Genomic DNA, 22,185 nt, shown 5'->3' with positions numbered 1-22,185 from the left:
CCCCCTGGGGATCGAATTTTAGGTCAGCCGCACACAATGAAAGAGCCTTGCCAACTGTACTATCAATCTGACTCCCCAAAACACATTTTTTTCATTTGTTTTTGGCTGTTTAGTTTTGGCACTTTTGGCAGTGCTCAGAATTTACTCCTGGCTCTATCTATGATCAGGAGTTACTCTTGGTGGGGTTTGGTGGGCTGTTTGTTGTGGTACTGGGAATTGAATCTATGTTAGTTGCATTCAAGGCAAGTGAACTATCTGTCTGGCCCTGAAATTTTATTTTTTACTGGTTTTCAAATTATAATCCACTCTAAGGAGTCCTGGAGTAATATGACATCTGAGCTAATTCCCTTCTCTTGTGTATATTTCTTTTGAGGACTTTAACAGAAAGGGCTTTAAGTTAAGGACTTGAATTATTATTGGAAAAGGAGGGAGAAAATAATGAACAAAGTAGAAATGAACTCTAGTCCTCAGGAATTTTATTTTATTTTTTCATTTATTTGGTTTTGGGGCACATAAAGCGATGCTCAGGAGTTACTCCTGGCTCTGCTCTCACTCCTGGTGGTGCTTGGGGGATGCTGGAGATAGAACCCAGGTAAATGGCATGCAAACCAAGTGCCTTACCCATTGTACTATCTCTCCAGCCTCTCCTCTGAACTTTTAGAGGGCCAGAGGCCAAAAGGATGGCTCAGAGGACTGTAGAACTTGCTTTGTATGTGGGAGCTCTAGGCTTGACCCCATGATCCTCCAGGTTCACTCAGAGTAACCCCAAGCACACTAAGTTGACCCTTTGCAAGAGGAAAAAGTATATTAGACAATTAATAATGAGTTGTTGGGGTAAATTTTTTTTATTTTTATTTATTTTATTTTATTTTTTTGATGACAGCCAGTGATGCTTAGTGACTATTCTTGCTTCTGTGTTCACTGTGGATGAACCTTATGTGATGCTGGAATTGAACTGGAGTTGGCTGCATCCAAGGCCTTCATATTAACTCCTATACTTTTCCTCTGACTTCATATAGTAAAATCTTACCCATATAGTTGGACTGTATTAACTGACTCCCTCATCAGTGTCTCTCTGATTTGTTCTCCTTGTTTCAGAACCAATGAGGCCATCCTTCTGGCACTTTATGAAGCTGTTCATTTAAATCGCAACTTCATTACAGTGTTAGCCCAGGTGGGTTATATTAAAAATTTCAATCCTTTTTATTTCTAGATTTTATATACATTTACTCCATTGAAAAGCATACTTTCTTTGCATTGGCAAGTGGTGGGTAGGTATGAGTGCTTTGCTTCATTGCCTTCATATCATAATATCCTCAAACATCTATGTTTTTTTTTTTTTTTTTTTTTTTTTGGTTTTTGAGCCACACCCGGCGGTGCTCAGGGGTTACTCCTGGCTGTCTGCTCAGAAAATAGCTCCTGGCAGGCACGGGGGACCATATGGGACACCGGGATTTGAACCAACCACCTTTGGTCCTGGATCGGCTGCTTGCAAGGCAAACACCACTGTGCTATCTCTCCGGGCCCAAACATCTATGTTTTATGTGGTGCTGATGTGAGTCTGTTTTTGTTTTGAGGGAGTGAATATCCTGCGCTGCTCAGGACTTAATCCTGGCTCTGTGATCAGGGATCACTCCTGGCTGGGTTTGAGGGACCATATGTGGTACTGGGGATCAAACTAGGACTGGCTATATGCCATACCTGCTGTATATTTATTACCTTGGCCCTTATGTGAATCAGATAGCAGGCAGAGTTAATAGTTTTGATTAGTTTACTAATCTGCTAGCCCAAATGAATTGTTATTTTGCTTATTGGAACTCTCAATTAATTGCCCACATGGATTTTTGTATTATGCTCTCTGCTTTCTAAAGCATCATAGAATTAGAACTAGACAGAATAGGCCAAGCTGCTTACTTTATTATCTCACCAGTTTCCCGAGAGGAACAGTTAAAAAATACCATGTTTGGGCCCAGAGAGATAGCACAGTGGCATTTGACTTGCAAGCAGCCGATCCAGGACCAAAGGTAGTTGGTTCGAATCCTGGTGTCCAATATGGTCCCCCGTGCCTGCCAGGAGCTATTTCTTTTTTTTTTTTTTGGTTTTTGGGCCACACCCGGCGGTGCTCAGGGGTTACTCCTGGCTGTCTGCTCAGAAATAGCTCCTGGCAGGCACGGGGGACCATATTGGACACCGGGATTCGAACCAACCACCTTTGGTCCTGGATTGGCTGCTTGCAAGGCAAACGCCGCTGTGCTATCTCTTCAGGCCCGCCAGGAGCTATTTCTGAGCAGACAGCCAGGAGTAACCCCTGAGCACCGCCGGGTGTGGCTCAAAAAACAAAACAAAAAAAATATATACCGTGTTTGAAAAAAAAAAATATCATGTTTGGTCATTGGTGCTGGGAATGTTGCACTGGTGAAGGGGGGGGTGTTCTTTTTATGACTGAAACTCTACTACAAACATGTTTGTAATCATGTGCTTAAATAAAGATATTAGTTAAAAAAAATACCATTTCTAGGGGTGGACTTGATAGCACAGCAAGTAGAGCGTTTGGTTTACATGTGGTTGATCCAGTTCGATCCCTAGCATCGCATATGGCCCTGAGACTGCCAGGAGTTATTTTTTGAGTGCAGAGCCAGGAGTAACCCCTGAACACCACCCAAAAATAAAATAAGAAAAAGACAAATAGAAAAAAAAGCTTGTTGAGGGGACAGAGGGATTGCACAGTCAGGCACTTAGTTTGCACACAGTGGACCTGGGTTCATTCCTTGCACCCTTGGTTCCTTGGTCCCACCAGGAGTGATTCCCTAAATACCTCCAGGTGAGGCCCCTAAATAAAAACAAAATAAAATCCAGTGTAGGATAAAGTTAACTTTTACAGAAAAAGTAGTCTACATATACTGCAAACAGGAAGTCATAGAATAGTGAGTTCTAGGTCACTTGTCTAAGGGATATCCTTAGCAGTTGGCATAGAAAGGGACTATTTTAGGCTGAGAACTCAAGTGCTGTTCATGAAAGCTGTTTTAAAAAAAAAAGAAGTATTTTTATCTTAAAACCAGCTTAAGGGCCTGGAGAGATAGCACAGCGGCAGTTTGCCTTGCAAGCAGCGGATCCAGGACCAAAGGTGGTTGGTTCGAATCCCGGTGTCCCATATGGTCCCGGTGCCTGCCAGGAGCTATTTCTGAGCAGACAGCCAGGAGTAACCCCTGAGCACCGCCGGGTGTGGCCCAAAAAACAAAAAAAAAAAAAAAAAAAAAAAAAAAACCAGCTTAAAATATTTATGCAGGTTTCTTTTCTCTCAAAAGGCATGGACTCCTCCTGATGATGGACTGATATGGATCAATATGGAATCTATCGCTTTTCTTTAGTTTTAAATTAAATACTTTTTTTTCTCTTCCCTGCTTTGTTTTGAGGAATCCATTTATTCTCAAAATAAATTTTCATGATTTGAAAATTATATGCTAATTTGAGGGCTTCCTAGGACACTTATCATTTTTCATAACTGGTAACATAGGAAACTATCTGATATTCTTTTTGTTTTGTTTATGGGCCATACCCACTGGTTCTCAGGGCTTACTCTTGGCTCTGTGCTCAGAGATCACTCCTGGTGGGACTTGTGAGAGGGACCATATGAGATGCCAGAGATCAAACCTGGGCTGCCGCTTGCAAGGCCAACACCCTACCTGCTTTACTATTGCTTCAGTCCATATTTGATATTTTGTTTTTGTTTTTGGGCCACACCTGCCAGTACTCATGGGTTATTCATGGCTGTGTACTCATGAGTCATTCCAGGTGGTGCTCTAGGGACCCTATGGGATGGCGGGGATTAAACCCAGGTCGGCTGTGTACAAGGCAAGTGCCCTATCTGCTGTGCTATCACTCCAGGCCTATTCTTTTTTTTGGTTTTTTTTGAATTGATTTATCATGAGTTACAGAGTTAACAAGATGTCCATGATTGAGTTTCAGGCATATGGTATTCCAACACGTTTCTTTATCAGTGTCCAATTCCGTCCACCTATGTTCCCATTTACCTTCATGTCCCACAGTCTGCTTCTATGGTAGGTACTTTATACCTCCTTTTAGCTCCCTGTTCTCCTGCAGAGAACACTTCCCTACACCAGTGTTGTATTGTTCCTGCCCTGACTGTTGCCTTTGGGCATTTGGTATTCCCTTTATTTTTATGTTTCTTTATATTGCTGTATAGGAGAGAGATCATTCTGTGTCTGTCTTCTTCCTCTAACTTTACACTGCAATATTTTACACTAACTTTATACTGCAATACAGATCCATCCACATAGCAGCAAATTGTATGACTTTTATCTTTTTTTTTTTTAATTTGTTTTTGTTTTGTGGACACATCAGGCTGTGCTCAGGTGGTTACTCCTGGCTCTGCGCTCAGAAATCGCTCCTCACGTAGGAAAAGAACCCTGGTCCGTCCTGGATCGGCTGCGTGCAAGGCAAATACCCTACCACTGTGCTATTGCTTTGGCCCTCAATCCAACTTTGTTTTTTTTGTTTTTGTTTGTTTTTGGGTCACACACTCAGAAATTTTTCCTGACTCGGGGATAGAACCCAGGTCTGTCCTGGATCAGCCACGTGCAAGGCAAATGCCCTACTGTGCTATCCCTTGGGCCCTCAACCCAACTTTTTTGTTTGCTTTTTGTTTTTTGGGCCACACCCGGTGGTGCTCAGGGGTTACTCCTGGCTATCTTTTCAGAAATAGCTCCTGGCAGGCTCAGGGGACCATATGGGACGCTGGGATTCGAACCAACCACCTTAGGTCCTGAATCGGCTGTTTGCAAGGCAAATGCCTCTGTGCTATCTTTCCGGCCCCAACACAACTTTTTTTTTGTTTGTTTTTTGGTTTTTGGGTCACACCTGGTGGCGCTCAGGTTACTCCTGGCTCTGAGCTCAGAAATTGCTCCTGGCAGGCACGGGGGACCATACGGGATACAGGATGTGAACCACCACCATCCATCCTGGATTGGCTATGTGCAAGGCAAACGCCCAACTACTGCACTATTTCACCAGCCCCCTAACCCAACTTTTATCTTTTCTTGTGTCTAAATTTTCTTAAGTCTGTATTTAAAAAAATGTGTGTGGGGCTAGAGTGATAACGCAGTGGTAGGGCTTGCACAATGCTAATCTAGGATGAACCTTGGTTCGATCCCCAGCATTCCCACTTGTTCCACTTGTTGGAACCATATGGTTCCACTTGTTCGGATTATATGGGGTATCAGGGATTAGATCACATTTAGGCTGCTGGCTCAAGTGCCTTACTTGCTGTGATAGCTAGCCTCTGGCCCCAATCTGAAAGAGTGAGAAAGCTGTCAGGGAAGAAATGGTCATAGCTGCCATTTTCACTGAACTCTCAAGAGCTGTAGTGGTTGGAACGACTCATTAAGGTTAGAGACAAAGAAGTCATTTTTGTTTCCAGTAGGTAACTCCTCTAAGTTTCTGCATTTTCTCACTACACATTATTTCATTAGTTTTGAGGGTCACAGCCGCTCATCCCTGGGGCTACTCCTGTCTTAGTACTTGCAGATCATTCTCCTCAGTGCTGAGGGACCAAATGGTACTAGGGATTGACCTGGGGGCTTCTGTATGGGAAGTATATGTTTTAGTCCATTGAGTTTTTTCTCTGGCCCTAGATGTATTTTAATTTATATGATAGAGTTATCCTATCCTAGTTCCAGAACATGACCTTTTTATCGTAGACTAATCCTATATATTTGTTTATCCTAGTTTCCCCTTATATTATTCTGAAGAAAAACTTATATAATAGGAACTTCATTGTTTAAAGAAAACTAGGCCTTAGAGCTTTTTATTGGAGTTCAAGCAAGCCTCAACAGTAATCAGGTACTCATGGGGACTAAATGCAAAAGCAGTCCTTTAATAAACTTCTAATTATGAGACCAGGAATACCAGGAAGAATATTTAGCTTAGGATACTCAGAACTCCTTATTAACCATCTCTGTGCTTTTCCAGAGTCATCCAGAAATGGGCTTGGTGACGACTCCTGTCAGTCCTGCTCCAGCAACCCCTGTCACACCACTTGGGACCACTCCGCCCTCTTCTGATGGTAAGCTTACCATCACTTTCATTTTCTTGATAAACCTGAGTTTGTGAAGCTTTTGGAGCGAACAGAGAACATAAATGTTATTGTTGTTATTATTGTTGTTGTTTTTGGCTTGTTTATTGGACCTCACCTCTGTGCTCAGGGTTTACTCCTGATGGGCTCAGAGAACCATATGGTATACTGGGAATTGAAATCAGTATGGCTGCATGCAAGGCAAGCACCCTACCGCTGTGTTATCCTGCTTCATATATTCTTGTATAAAAGAGATAGTGAACCTAACATTATCTCACCATTACTTGTCATCTGTCCACTCCCAATCAGAAAATGACAAACTTTGAATGTAATTTAATTTTAGTTTGCTGAATTTTTCTCTTAAAAATAACAAGTAGGGGGGCCCGGAGAGATAGTACAGCAGTGTTTGCCTTGCAAGCAGCCAATCCAGGACCAAAGGTGGTTGGTTCGAATCCCGGTGTCCCATATGGTCCCCCGTGCCTGCCAGGAGCTATTTCTGAGCAGACAGCCAGGAGTAACCCCTGAGCACCGCCGGGTGTGGCCCAAAAACCAAAAAAACAAAACAAAACAAAACAAAAAACCAAGCAGGGGCCGGAGAGATAGCATGATAGCATGGAGGTAAGGTGTTTATGAAGGTCGGTAGTTTGAATCCCAGCATCCCACCCATATGGTCCCCTGAGCCTGCCAGGAGTGATTTCTGAGCATAGAGCCAGGAGTAACCCCTGAGCGCTGTCGGGTGTGGCCCAAAAACAAACAAATGAAAAAAACCAAAAACAAGTAAAGGACTGAAGAGATAGTACAGCAGGTAGGATGCTTGCCTTGCATGCAGCCATCTTGGATTTAATCCTCAGCATCCTATATAGGCTCCTGAGAACCTTCAGGAATAATTTCTGAGTGCAGAATCAGGAGTAACTCTTGAGCATCGCTAAATGATTGACCCCAAAACCAACAAAAAAGCCTCCCCCCAAAGTAGCCCCCCAAAATTCAAATAGGGCTTGAGTAGTATAGTTAGTTAATGATAGAGCAATTACTTTACATATGTCAGTCCCCTGGATCCATCATTGACATTGCAAAAAACAAGACAAAACAAAACAAAATTTTATAAATTTTTCATTTAAAAAATGAAATTTTTGTTTAGTTTGGGCCATACCTGGTAATCTCAGACCCTAGCTAGCTCTGTGGTTACAACTTACTTCTGACAGACTCCCCTGAGCCTGGGATGCCAAAAGGATTGAACTTGAGTATGCTGTGTTTAAGGCAAGCACCTCACCTGCTATACTATTGCTCTGGTCCCTCATTTTATAAATCTTATGGCTAGAATTTAGGGAAAAGATAAAAAAAATAGATATGAATTTTGTCTAATTCTTTTTGTTTCTTGAATTTGTTTGTTGTTAACTGTGTATTTGATACAATGCCTTATTTTATTTTATTTTATTTTATTTTTTGGTTTTTGGGCCACACCCGGCGGTGCTCAGGGGTTACTCCTGGCTGTCTGCTCAGAAATAGCTCCTGGCAGGCACGGGGGACCATATGGGACCCCAGGTTTCGAACCAACCACCTTACGTCCTGGGTCGGCTGCTTGCAAGGCAAACGCCACTGTGCTATCTCTCCGCGAGACCATGTGGGATGCCAGGAATCGAACCAGGGTTCGTCCTGTGTTGGCCACATACAAGGCAAAAAACTTACAGCTGTGCTATCGCTCTGGCCATGTAACTCTTATTTTATTTTTTTTGGGGGGGGGGGCACACCCGGCAGTGCTCAGGGGTTACTTCTGGCTGTCTGCTCGGAAATAGCTCCTTGCAGGCACAGGGGATATGGGACACCGGGATTTGAACCAACCATCTTTGGTCCTAGATTGGCTGCTTGCAAGGCAAATGCTGCTGTGCTATCTCTCCGGGCCCTATTTTTCTTTTTTTTTTTGACAGTTTAAATTTTTATTTAAGCACCATGATTTTTTTTAATATCTTTATTTAAGCACCATGATTATAAATATGTTTGCAGTTGGGCCTCGTCATAGAACTCTCCCTTCACCAGTGCAAATTCCCACCACCAGTGTCCCCCTTTTCTTTCTTCCCTCACCCCTGCCTGTATTCGAGACAAGCATTCTTCTCTCACTCATCATTTTCATGGTCTATATGACATGTCTATATGTGAAATAATCTTTTTCTTTTTTTGAGGAAAGAGGGTTTGGGCCCTCTCCAGGAGTGCCAGGGGCTATTTGTGGCTCTGTGCTGGGGAACCTTGTGCCAGGGATTGAATTGGAGTTGGTAGTATGCAAGGCAACTGCCTTCATCCCTGTGCTTCTCCCATCTCATTTTTCTTTTGAGTGGGAGCACATTGACTATGCTTAGGGTGTATTCCTGGTTCTATGCTTGAACATTGTCAGTGTTCAGATGACCTTGTAATACTGGGTATCAAACCTGGGCCTCTTTAATGCAAAATGTGTGCTCTACGTAGCCTATTATACTCTGACAACTACTTTCTTTTTTCTTTCCTTTTCTTTCCTTTTTTCTTTCTCCTCTCCTCTCCTCTCCTCTCCTCTCCTCTCCTCTCCTCTCCTCTCCTCTCCTCTCCTCTCCTCTCCTCTCCTCTCCTCTCCTCTCCTCTCCTCTCCTCTCCTCTCCTCTCCTCTTCCTCTTCCTCTTCCTCTTCCTCTTCCTCTTCCCTCCCCTCCCCTCCCCTCCCCTCCCCTCTTCCTCTTCCTCTTCCTCTTCCTCTTCCCTCCCCTCCCCTCCCCTCCCCTCCCCTCCCCTCCCCTCCGCTCCCCTCCCCTCCCCTCCCCTCCCCTCCTCTCCTCTCCTCTCCTCTCCTCTCCTCTCCTCTCCTCTCCTCTCCTCTCCTCTCCTCTCCTCTCCTCTCCTCTCCTTTCTTCTTTCTTTTCCCCTTTCCTTTCCCCTTTCCCTTTTCCCCCTCTCCTCTCCTCTTCTCCTTTTCTTGGTTTTTGGGCCATACCCAGTGACATTTGGGGTTACTCCTGACTCTGTGCTCAGAAATCACTCCTGGCAGGGTTGGGGGACCATATGGGATGCTGGGGGTTGAACTTGGATTTGTCTGGGGTTGGCTGCTGTGTCATCTCTCAAGCCCCTCTATTTTTATTTTTGGGCCACATTCAATGATGCTCAGGGCTTTGCATGCAGGAACCATTCCTGGTGGAGGATGTTCTGGAGTCCATATGGGATGCCAGGGATTGAACTCGGTCTTCTGTATGCAAGTGAAACTTTCTACAATTCTGTATTATCACTCTGACCCCTCGATTTTTGTTTTTAGTTCATACCTAGCAGTGCTTGGAGACTATTCTCAATGCTCAGGGATTATTTCCAGAAATGCTCAGGTGTTTACCTGGTTTCAGGAGTTGAACCCAGGGCTCCAGTACTCTTTGCCTGTGGTCTAGTCTTGTGAGTTCTCTCCTTGGATTCTAATGTAACCTTCTTTAATCTGTTTCATTTTCTCTAAAATTTTTTACAGCACCCATGATAGTAGTGGTTCATGATGATGGTATAAGTGTATTGGTACAGAAGCATGACAGGAAACCCTCATTGGTATTTTAAGTCTGTGGTAGCAGATTAGATCTGTTGAGAATTGAAAAGTCAAATTCCAAAATACTGAAATGAGAGAGGGAGCAAGTAGTGAGGATTGTCTAGTATCTCTGCTTATTCAGGTCACTGCATAATTCAATAGAAATACTCTTCTTTCTCCTGGTTGAAGCCTGTTTAGTTGCCATGGATATCAAAAGCCAAATATATATATTTGTATATGTATATGCATTTCTACATTTTATGCGATGTTGGATCCTTTAGAGAACTGCTTTTCAAACCGTTCATTGTGAATACTTGCACCCACACATTTGATTATGCAATGGCAGACTGTGTGCTTACTTACCTACAAACTGTGAGCTTTTTTTTTTTTTCTGTTTGGGAAGATAAAGTCAGCCCACTTTCAAACGACTGTCTCCTTTTACAAAGGTTTCTGGGCAGAATTGTAAACCAAAGATCAAGGAATAACTCTTCCTTAGAAGGGAAATTGTAATGTGTGAGGGATTTTGTTTGATCTTTTATTTTTTGTCTCCCTATCTCTTCTAAATCATTCCTTTCTGTAGGGATCCTAAATATTACAGCCTTCTTTTCAGGTTTTGGTTTTTAATTATGGTAGTGCACAGTAGTCCAGTTATATTTAAAGGTATGCTACTGGAGCCATTATTTTTAAAAGCCAGCACTTTAGCTCTAACATTTGTTCTCAGCTCAGGCTTGACATTTGACAACTCAGCCTTGGCATGAGAGGACTTTCTGGTAAACTAAAAATACATATACTTCTTTATTTCTACATATTATATAAGACAGTTTCCAGTTACTGTTGCATATGAGTGGGAAAAATGCCCCACTTACCAGTTAGATGCCTCATTGTATTGGACAAAGGAATACTTAGAGACCCTGAGCTTCAAAATAAACTGTTTGAAATGACAGTTTCAGGTCATTATATGTAGCATGAATGAAGACCTTTTAGTATTTCAACATAAAAATATATTTGTCTTTTATTAGTTCTTAGGGGCTGAACTGTGGGAAAACAGCCAAGAGTTGGGCATGCTAATTTTTTCTCATCAGGCTTTTTTGCTGTGCTTGCTGTGTATTATGGATCCATAATATGCAAATGTTTCCCATTGTTAATAAATGTTCTCTGCATACATCATAACTCCAGAGGGATCCATTATGGTTATGAATACATATTACGAATAATATCCCAAAGTTAGCTGAGTCTTCAGGGGTGAACATATAGCAGAAAGCTGTAGATTCTCTTGAGCTTGGCCATCCTAAGTCTCCTCCTGACTGACATGTCATATTTTAGTGTTAAGGCTCTTAACTAGATGTCTAACTTAAAGTCTAACTTAAAGTCTAAAAAACTTGGGAAAATCTATGTAAGAGATTGGTCTGATCTCTTATTGGTTTGACTTCTTATTGTTTACTAGGACTGTGACTTAAAGAGTGGGATGGTAGATAGTTTCTTTTCAAAAAAGTACATCTTTGGGTATCTCAATTCAGTTCTTTAGTTGTCTCAATCACTCACATTTATTTTCAGCTTGGTATTTCTTTTCTTTTCTTTTTTTTTTTTTGTCCACACCTGGCAGCACTCAGGGGTTACTCCTGGCTCTACACTCAGAAATCGCTCCTGGCAGGCTTGGGAGACCATATGGGATGCCAGGATTCGAACCATCAGCCTTCTGCATGGCAGGCTTACCTTACCTTACCTTACCTTACCTCCATGCTATCTCTCTGGCCCCTTGGTATTTCTTTTCAAGTTCCTTTTGAGGTTAGGGTATACGGGTGAAATTAAGAGTAGAATTTGGGGGCCGGAGAGATAGCATGGAGGTAAGGCGTTTGCCTTTCATGCAGGAGGTCATCGGTTCGAATCTCAGCGCCCCATATGGTCCCCTGTGCCTGCCAGGAGCAATTTCTGAGCCTGGAGCCAGGAATAACCCCTGAGCACTGCCGGGTGTGATCCAAAAACCAAAAAAAAAAAAAAAAAAAAAGTAGAATTTGAATGTGTTTCTGACTTTAACATCCCCCCCCGCCTTATCTTTTTTTCATTTTTAGCTACACACAGTGACACTCAGGGGTTACTCCTGGCTATGTGCTCAGAAATTGCTCCTGGCTTGGGGGACCATATAGGATGCCGGGAGATCGAACCTAGGTTAGCGTGTTCAAGGCAAATGCCCTACTGCTTGTGCCACCGTTCTGGCCCCTCATCTTGGTTATTTTTGTCTAAGACTTAGTGTCAAAATTGAAAAGATTTCTCCTGTATGTTTTTTAGTCTTATGTGGAAAATAAAGAAAAATGAATTAACAAATCAAACCAAGGCAAAGACTATAAGAACAAAATGATAGTTATCAGAAAGGAAATGGTAAGAAGGGTGGGTAAAATTGGGTAAAGGAGGTCAACTGTGTGATAGAGGATGAAAACTAGATTTTTTGGTGGTTAGAGATGCAGTAATCCTGAAACCTACCATATATAATGTTATAAGACAACATTTCTTTCTTTCTTTTTTTTTTTTTTTTGTTTTTGGGTTACACCCGGCAGTGCTTAGGGGTTATTCCTGGCTCTATGCTCAGAAATCACACCTGGCAGGCTGGGGGGCCCATATGGGATGCTGGAATTCGAACCACCGTTCTTCTGCATGCAAAGCAAATGCCCTACCTCCATGCTATCTCTTTAGCCCCTGACAACGTCATTTCTATTAAAATAATAGCATTAGGTCCTGGAGATATGGTACAAGGACTAAGATTAAGGCCTTGGGGTGAGATCACCCCTGAGATCACCCCTGGGATCACCCCTGGGAGTGGCCTCCAAGCACAGAGCTGGGAGTAGTTACTGAGCACTGCTGGATATGACCCACCTCCCCAATAATAGTAAATAAAATAATAAAATAACAATAATATAGGGCCTTGAACCCACTTGGTTCTAGAATTGGTATAAAAATTCTGGGGCCGGAGAGATAACATGGAGGTAAGGTGTTTGCCTTGCATGTAGAAGGATGACGGTTCGAACCCCGGCATCCCATATGGCTCCCTGAGCCTGCCAGGAGTGATATCTGAGCATAGAGCCAGGAGTCACCCCTGAGCGCTATTGGGTGTAACCCAAAAGCAAAAAAACAAAACAATAAAACAAAAATTCCCTTTAGAGGGCTGGAGCTGTGGTGCAGAGCGGTAAGGCATCTGCCTTGCTAGTGTTAGCCTAGGACGGTCTGTGGTTGGATCCCCTGGCGTCCCATATGGTCCCCCAAGCCAGGAGCGATTTCTAAGCGCATAGCCAGGAGTAACCCCTGATTGTCACTGGGTGTGACCCCCCAAAGTTGAAAAGTACAGCTTGACTGCCCTCTGAAGTGTGAGAAAGGAGCAATTGAACTTAATCTTGGGAGTAAGAATGACTTTAGAGGGGCTGGAGAGCCTGGAGCCAGGATAAACCCCTGAGCGCTGCCAGGTGTGACCCAAAAACCAAAAATCAAAAAAAAAATGACTTTAGAGTCATAAAAAGTAATAAAGGATTTTGATAAATACCTGTTCTTTCCTCTGTGGTAGAAAAAGCCTCTTTAGTGATTCCTTGCCTCCTGGCTAATTGGTTATTTATGTAGAAGTGTTAGATGAAATATTGTTGACTAAATGCATTTCATCTGTTCTATTTCAGTTATAAGTTCTGTGGAACTCCCACTGGATGCCGATGTACAGACCAGTAATCTCCTGATAACTTTTCTAAAGTACAGCTCCATCGTTATGCAGGACACCAAAGGTGAGGCTTATTACTCAGGGCTCAGGAAGCAGGTGTGGCTGTTAATCTCAACTCAAGGAGGACCATGAATACTTAGGAGCTTTGAAAAGACAAACCATGGGGGCCTCCTTGCAGGGCGATGGTCCTGATTGCAGAAAACAGAGATTTTTTTCACAGCCAGATGGTAATTAGGTGGTGTTGGGAAAACCTGGAGCTAGAGGGGGAGTGCTTCAAAATAGAACAGGGAAAAAAATTGGTCTCTACAAAAACTAGCAAGTCTTAGCAGATTTTGGTAAGTAGATGCAAACTCTTGTGTGGGAAGTGGGGGGAGAGCACACTTCAGGGAATTCCCTTTTGAGGACAAGAGCTGAAAGCATCAGCTTGTGGTGAGAATTAGAGGCCTGTCATAGATTTGCAGTAAGAAGAGGTGAGATTCAGAGGGACTCTGTTCCTTAAATAGGAGTGTCATTGCCCACCACGGAGATACAAGTGGATATGGGCGAGAAATAGTTGTAGAAAAGTTGAGTTTTCTTCTGTTTATGGTTTTTCTATAATATTTAAACTGTTGATGAGTGTAGTGGAATAGTTGAACTAAGTATGAGAAGGAATGGGAGGAGGCACTGCCAGGGGTCTGAGCATAAAGCCAGGAATAGTCCCTGAGTACTGCTGGGTATGCCCCAATATCTCTGTCCCCAGTCTACGTACAAAAAAACCCCAAAAAACAAAACCAACTTGTTTTCCTTTCTCCAAATTTTCCTTTTCCCCAATTCCTGGCAACCACTGTTCTATTTTTGTGTTGAAATTGACTATATTTGATACCTCATATAACTGGAACATGTTCCAGTTTTCCATATTCTATGGAAATAACTATCTCTTGGTGACACTGAAATAGTATTTCTCCCTTTTTACCTTTTGTTGTTGTGCTATTGGGGCTTGTGTGCTTTGTTGTTGTGCTCTCACAGTTGGTTAGAATGCTTGCACATGCTTGGTTGCAGCTCACCAAGGCCTGCACACTTGTGGTTTTGGGCATAAGAGCAGTGATGTTGCAGGAGATCACTCTTGTGCAGTGGTTCTGGTACTGGCCTGGTCCCAATAAGGCAGGTCCTCTGCCACTGAACCACATTCCCAGGCTTTTCTCCTAACTTTTTTGGGACTGTGCAGTGCTAGGTATTAAACCCAGGCTTCCAGCATGGATCTGGTATTGAGCTCTTTGGTTCTTCCTTCATTTATTTTTGTCTTTGGGGTACATTTTTTTTTTTTTTTTGGTTACACCTAGTAGTGCTCAGGGCTTAATCCTGGTTGTTCTCAGTGACTGGATATCCCGGTGGTATTTGGGAGACTTTATGGAGTGCTGAAGGTTGAATCCAGAACCTGGGTCAGCCATGTACAAGGCAAACGTCTTATCTGCTATATTGTTGAATTTTTTTTTTTTATTTAAACACCTTGATTACATACATGATTGTGTTTGGGTTTCACTTATGTAAAGAACACCACCCATCACCAGTGCAATGTTCCCATCACCAATGTCCCAAATCTCCCTCCTCCCCACCCGACCCCCGCCTGTACTCTAAACAGGCTCTCCATTTCCCTCATACATTCTCATTATTAGGAAAGTTCAAAATGTAGTTATTTCTCTAACTAAACTCATCACTCTTTGTGGTGAGCTTCTTGTGTTGAGCTGGAACTTCCAGCTCTTTTCTCTTTTGTGTCTGAAAATTATTATTGCAAGAATGTCTTTCATTTTTCTTAAAACCCATAGATGAGTGAGACCATTCTGCTTTTTTCTCTCTCTCTGACTTATTTCACTCAGCATAATAGATTCCATGTACATCCATGTATAGGAAAATTTCATGACTTCATCTCTCCTGACAGCTGCATAATATTCCATTGTGTATATGTACCACAGTTTCTTTAGCCATTCGTCTGTTGAAGGGCATCTTGGTTGTTTCCAGAGTCTTGCTATGGTAAATAGTGCTGCAATGAATATAGGTGTAAGGAAGGGGTTTTTGTATTGTATTTTTGTGTTCCTCGGGTATATTCCTAGGAGTGGTATAGCTGGATCATATGGGAGCTTGATTTCAAGTTTTTGGAGGAATCTCCATATCGCGTTCCATAAAGGTTGAACTAGACGGCATTCCCACCAGCAGTGGATAAGAGTTCCTTTCTCTCCACATCCCCGCCAACACTGTTTATTCTCATTCTTTGTGATGTGTGCCATTCTCTGTGGTGTGAGGTGGTATCTCATCGTTGTTTTGATTTGCATCTCCCTGATGATTTAGTGATGTGGAGCACTTTTTCATGTGTCTTTTGGCCATTTGTATTTCTTCTTTGTCAAAGTGTCTGTTCATTTCTTCTCCCCATTTTTTGATGGGATTAGATGTTTTTTTCTTGTAAAGTTCTGTCAGTGCCTTGTATATTTTGGAGATTAGCCCCTTATCTGATGGGTATTGGGTGAATAGTTTCTCCCACTCAGTGGGTGGCTCTTGTATCCTGGGCACTATTTCCTTTGAGGTGCAGAAGCTTCTCAGCTTAATATATTCCCATCTGTTAATCTCTGCTTTCACTTGCTTGGAGAGTGCAGTTTCCTCCTTGAAGATGCCTGTAATGTCCTGGAGTGTCTTGCCTATGTGCTGTTCTATATATCTTATGGTTTTGGGGCTGATATAGAGGTCTTTAATCCATTTGGATTTTACCTTCGTACATGATGTTAGCTGGGGGTCTAAGTTCAATTTTTTGCAAGCGGCTATCCAATTGTGCCAACACCACTTGTTGAAGAGGCTTTCCCTGCTCCATTTAGGATTTCCTGCTCCTTTATCAAAAATTAGGTGATTGTATGTCTGGGGAACATTTTCTGAGTATTCAAGCCTATTCCACTGATCTGAGGGCCTGTCCTTATTCCAATACCATGCTGTTTTGATAACTATTGCTTTGTAGTACAGTTTAAAGTTGGGGAAAGTAATTCCTCCCATATTCTTTTTCCCAATGATTGCTTTAGCTATTCTAGGGTGTTTATTTTTTATTTTTTTTGTTTTTTTTGGGCCACACCTGGTAACGCACAAGGGTTACTTTTGGCAATGCGCTCAGAAGTCGCTCCTGGCTTGGGGGACCATATGGGACGCTGGGGGATTGAACCGTGGTCCATCCTACACTAGCGCTTGCAAGGCAGACACCTTAGCTCTAGCGCCACCATGCCGGCCCCGAATTTTTTTATTCTTTAATTTTTGGATTTTGGGTCACACTTGGTGATGCTCAGGGGATACTCTTGGTTCTGGGCTTTGGAATTATACCTGGTGGTGCTCAGGGAACCTTGTGGGATGCCTGGGATCAAAATCATATTGACCATATGGAAGACAAGAGCCATACCTGCTGTACTATTATTACTCTGGCCCTTCTACTGAGTGCTTTTTTTTTTTTTGAAATGTGACCCACAGTACAATTAAGTTTTTTCACTTTGATTGCAATTTTCTCATTTCAGTTCTCATACTTTATTTTTTTGGATCACACCTGTCAGCGCTAATGGATTACTTTCTGGCTCTATGCTCAGAAATCACCCTTGGCAGGCACGGGGGACCATATGGGATGCCGGGTTTCGAACCACCGTCCTACTGCATGGAAGGCAAACGCCTTACCTCCATGCTATCTCGCCGGCCCCCCTCATACTTTCTTTTTATACTTTCTTTTGCTGACCTAACCATTTCCAGCATGGTCATTCTGAGAGTTTACAGAGCTGGTTGGTACTGTTAGAACACCTTCCGTTTCACTGTCTGAGCTTGATGGGGTTCTATTTGTTTTCCTGTTTTGTTTGCTTTGCTTCTTTTTTTTTTTTGGTTTTTGGTTTTTGGTTTTTGGTTTTTGGGCCACACCAGGCGGTGCTCAGGGTGACTCCTGGCTGTCTGCTCAGAAATAGCTCCTGGCAGGCACGGGGGACCATATGGGACACCGGGAATCGAACCAACCACCTTTGATCCTGGATTGGCTGCTTGCAAGGCAAATACCACTGTGCTATCTCTCTGGGCCCTGCTTCTTTTTTTTTTACTGAGGGTGAATCTTTGTAGTTATCTCCACTGGGAGTTTCTGAGGGATCAGACTGGGTGTTGTTTTTTTCCACTCCTTCCTGTCTTTACCCAGTGACAGTATGTGTAAGTGTGATAAGGAGAGCTGTTGCATGGCTGCGTGTTTCAAAAAGGACCTTGGGACATCAGTGTAGGCTTCCTGGTTTCAAATGGCCCTGGCAGTGTCCTCTGGGAGATTAACCTCATCTAGAAAGTTGGCAGAGCAAGAAAGGGTCTGAGATAAGGAGGTGAGCCAGCTTATGCGGTGGAGGTCAGTTTTGGAGGCTGCTAGGATGGCTCTGCTTTCTTTAATAACTGAAAGGTGAATTTTAAGAAACCAGGCACCTTTGTTTACTTTAGTGCTAATCCCTTGTGCTAAGTGGTTTCCCATAGAATAGATACTAAGTATATATTTGTAGATTAAATACTTGGCAAGAAGATAAATGATCTTGGTCATAAGTAATGGGCAGAGTATAGAATGAGATATGTGGGCCAGGAGCTGGTCTTCTGTCAACTTCTTTCTAAGTCTATGTTTTTATGAATAGTTAAAAAAAATTTTAGATTGTGATAGATAGGTGTGGAGGGTGGATGGGCAGGGACGGATATGTACTTTTCTGGTAAGAATGAAAGGGCCCTATTTGGACTGTGAGGATAGAAATACTTAGTAATTTCATGAGACTCAGGGTGGCTAACTGTCCATCAGTTTGCCACAACTATTTTTTTCTTTTCTCCTGTGTTTCAGCCACACCTGGCAATGTTTAGGATTCACTTCTGGCTCTGGCTTAGGGATCACTCCTGGCAGTGCTCAGGGGACCATATGGGATGCTGGGATTGAACCTTGGTCAGCAGCATGCAAGACAAGAACCCGCTCCTATTGTTTCTGCCCCTTTAATATATTTTCTAATATAAAGTAATATTTCCTTTCTTAGGACAAACACCTAGTACTTTTACAGGCCTATTCAGATTTTCCCTTTTAAGATTTCTTTTTTTTTTTTTTTTTTTTTTTGATTTTTGGGCCACACCTGGCGGTGCTCAGGGGTTACTCCTGGCTGTCTGCTCAGAAATAGCTCCTGGCAGGCACGGGGGACCATATGGGACACCGGGATTCGAACCAACCACCTTAGGTCCTGGATCGGCTGCTTGCAAGGCAAACGCGGCTGTGCTATCTCTCCGGGCCCGTTTTAAGATTTCTTAATTCTTCTCGTTCTTTCTATGTGTTTTTTTTTGGTTTTTGGGCCACACCCAGCGGTGCTCAGGGGTTACTCCTGGCTGTCTGCTCAGAAATAGCTCCTGGCAGGCACGGGGGACCATATGGGACACCGGAATTCGAACCAACCACCTTTGGTCCTGGATCGGCTGCTTGCAAGGCAAACGCCGCTGTGCTATCTCTCCGGGCCCATTCTTTCTACATTTTACATTTGTAAGATTTACCTGTTTTGTGTAGACTTCAAAATGTATTAGTACTGGGCTCTCTGGTGGTAGAGTGAGGTTGGCATGATGAATGCATGAAAAATCTAATTAGCAATATTGTAACTCCTGATACCTCAATAAAATGGTTTAAAAAAGAAAAGAAGAGGCTGGAGAGATAGCATGGAGGTAAGGCGTTTGTTTGCCTTGCATGTAGAAGGACGGTGGTTCGAATCCTGGCATCCCTAAGACTGCCAGGAGCAATTTCTGAGCGTAGAGCCAGGAGTAACCCCTGAGCGCTGCTGGGTGTGACCCCCCAAAAACCCAAACAAAACAAAACAAAATAAGAAAAAGTATTTGGTCTGGATGATTTAGAGAGAAGTGTCATTTTTTCTTTTCAGATGAGCACCGACTTCACAGTGGCAAGCTTTGTTTGATTATCCTTACGTGTATTGCAGAGGTAAGTCTCACAAGCCTTCTGGTATTTACTAGTATCTTACAAAGTGCAGTGCCAGAAAGATAGTACAGACCGTAGGGTGCTTGCTTTGCATGCAGCTCACTAGTGTTCAGTCCTCAACACTGCATATGGTCTCCCATGCCCCATTAGGAGTGATCTCTGAACCCAGAGACAGGAGTAAGACCTGACCATTACTGAGTGTGGGCCAAGAACAAAAACAAAACAAAATAAAAAAAGCTTCCAAGTACTGTTTTTTGCTCTTCTGCTCCTGTTCTCATGTCCTGATTTTGGGATTCTATAGCATGGGAGAGAAACTCTTCCACTTTGTAATTATTTGTCTCTTTTCACTAGAATATAAACTCTGCTACAGATATTTCATTCCCTATACCAGAATATCCTAAGGTCTGGCACTTGGTAGAGAAGCTTATTAGTTTTTGCTATATGAATTAATATTAATATAGTTTTATGATAATTGTTATAACTGGAATTTGTAATATTCTAACTTAAAACAAGAGATCTAAACCTTTTTAGAAAAAATTCCTTTGAAGCTGATCAAGTTGTGTCTTTTGCATTCAGGAAAATGGAAAAAGAATCTCAAGTTGTCTGTGTGGAAAGGTGGAGAAAAAGCCAAAATGTGGAAACCACTGAATAAACTTGAGCAGATTAGTTTGGTGAAGAATAGGAGAGGCCAGGGATGTTGCTTAGCAGTAGAACAATTGTTTTGTATGTATGAGGCGCCTGAGTTTGTTTCTGAGAATTGCCTTCCCCATTCGCCAAATTACATTTGGGGGCCCAGGAGATAGCTCAGAAATTGGAGTGCATGTCTGGCATATGGAGGCCCTGGGTTGATTTTTGGCACTGCATGGTCTCCTGAGTACTGTTGAGGTGTTCCCGAGAGCCTCATGCACTACTGGGTATGAATTGCACTGTGCAGTATTAGGTTAAGTATCGCTGGGACTGGCCCCAGGACCCAAATAAGAACAAGAGCCTGAAAGCAGCAAAAGAAGAGGTTCTTTGGCCTTGGAAGGAGACACTCTTGGTTGGATTAATTTGGCCACAACTTATCACAGATTTTGGTGTCGACGTGGGTATGACATAATGAGTTAATTTAGTTTTTTTTGGGGGGTGGTGCTTAGGGACTCCTGGCTCTGCACTCAGAAGTCTCTCCTGGCAGGCATGGGGGACCTTATGGGATGCCGGGATTCAAACCATCATTGGTCCTGGATTGGCTGTGTGCAAGGCAAATGCCCTATCATTGTGCACTCTCCAGCCCCTATAATGAGTCAATTTAAAACTAAATTTGTAGCTCCCTCCCTCCCTCCCTCCCTCCCTCCCTCCCTCCCTCCCTCCCTCCCTCCCCCCTCCCTCCCTCCCCCTCCCTCCCTCCCCCCTCCCTCCCTCCCCCTCCCTCCCCCTCCTTCTCTCCCTCCCTCCCTCCCTCCCTCCCTCCCTCCCTCCCTCCTTCCTTCCTTCCTTCCTTCCTTCCTTCCTTCCTTCCTTCCTTCCTTCCTTCCTTCCTTCCTTCCTTCCACTTTCCCTCCCTCTCTCCCTCCCTTTCTTCTTCCCTCCCTTCCTTCCTCCCTCCCTCCCTCCCTCCCTTTCTCCCTCTCTTCCTCCCTCCCTCCCTCCCTCCCTCCCTCCTTCCTTCCTTCCTTCCTTCCTTCCTTCCTTCCTTCCTTCCTTCCTTCCTTCCTTCCTTCCTTCCTTCCTTCCTTCCTTCCTTCCTTCCACTTTCCCTCCCTCTCTCCCTCCCTTTCTTCTTCCCTCCCTCCCTTCCTTCCTCCCTCCCTCCCTCCCTTTCTCCCTCTCTTCCTCCCTTTCTCCCTCTCTTCCTCCCTCTCTCCCTCCCTCCCTCCCTCCCTTCCTTCCTTCCTTCCTTCCTTCCTTCCTTCCTTCCTTCCTTCCTTCCTTCCTTCCTTCCTTCCTTCCTTCCTTCCTTCCTTCCTTCCTTTCTTCCTTCCCTCTCCTTTCTTGTCCCTCCCTCCCTCTGTCCATCCGTCTGTCCCTCCCTTCCTCCTTCCTTCCCTTTCTTCCTTTCTTCCTTTCTTCCTGTTTTTGGGTTGTACCCAGTGGTACTCAGACTTAGTCCTGGCTCTACTATGCTCAGGGATCACTTCTGGTGGGCTTGGGGTACTATATAGGGTGCTAAAGATGGAACCTGAGTTAGCCACATGCAAGGCAAATTCTCTGCCTCTGTGCTGTCTCTCCAGCCCCTTCCCCTCTCTCATTCTGTTCTCTTTAAAGAAAAATAATAAAGGAGGTACAAGTGGAGTAGCGATCTCCCTGTCTTTCCTTTTTTTTTTTTGTTTTTTGTTTTTGTTTTTTTTTTGGGGCCACACTTGGCGATGCTCAGGGGTTACTCCTGGCTGTCTGCTCAGAAATAGCTCCTGGCAGGCACCAGGGACCATATGGGACACCAGGATTCGAACCAACCACCTTTGGTCCTGATCGGCTGCTTGCAAGGCAAATGCCGCTGTGCTATCTCTCCAGGCCCCTGTCTTTCCTTTTTTAAGCTGTCTTGAAAATATGACCTATTTTTCACCAGGGTTACTGTAGCTGGTTATAGAAGAGCTGCTTATTATCAGTGGGTCTATTGTAATTGCTTTTCAAAAATCTTTCTAAGAAAATCGTTAAAGGAGTTGTTTGTCGGAAATTGTAACAGTTCCAGTAATTGGAGTCTGTAGTCACATCAGATCTTCAGAAAAGGTGTTAGGAAAGGGCCAAGGGATGTTATTACCGATCCATGGTGAGAGGTGTTTGATTTTTCATCAGTCTTCAGCAAAGCAAGGATAGACAGGGTCTCGCCTACCGCAGCACTGCCTATGTGGCAGTTTTCTCCTACTGTGCCAAGGCAGCTCCCAGCAGAGTACAGGCCTTCAGCGTGGATTCTCATGTGGAGCCTGCACATGCATCCCGCAGCCCTTG

At 43.5% G+C, this 22,185-nt stretch overlaps 1 protein-coding gene across 1 annotated transcript in view; it reads left to right on the top strand.

Moving 5' to 3' along the window:
- ARMH3 (armadillo like helical domain containing 3) overlaps positions 1-22,185 on the top strand; it is a 252,387-nt gene that overhangs the window by 50,002 nt on the left and 180,200 nt on the right. The window contains exons 13-16 of the mRNA XM_049790854.1: positions 1,099-1,174; positions 5,989-6,082; positions 13,264-13,365; positions 19,205-19,263. Of these exons, the coding sequence (XP_049646811.1) occupies positions 1,099-1,174; positions 5,989-6,082; positions 13,264-13,365; positions 19,205-19,263 (331 nt within the window). The remainder of the gene's footprint in view (positions 1-1,098; positions 1,175-5,988; positions 6,083-13,263; positions 13,366-19,204; positions 19,264-22,185) is intronic.

The sequence above is a fragment of the Suncus etruscus genome, chromosome 17, assembly GCF_024139225.1.
Source record: "Suncus etruscus isolate mSunEtr1 chromosome 17, mSunEtr1.pri.cur, whole genome shotgun sequence".
NCBI lineage: Eukaryota > Metazoa > Chordata > Mammalia > Eulipotyphla > Soricidae > Suncus > Suncus etruscus.
This window is presented reverse-complemented; position numbering and strand designations above follow the sequence as displayed.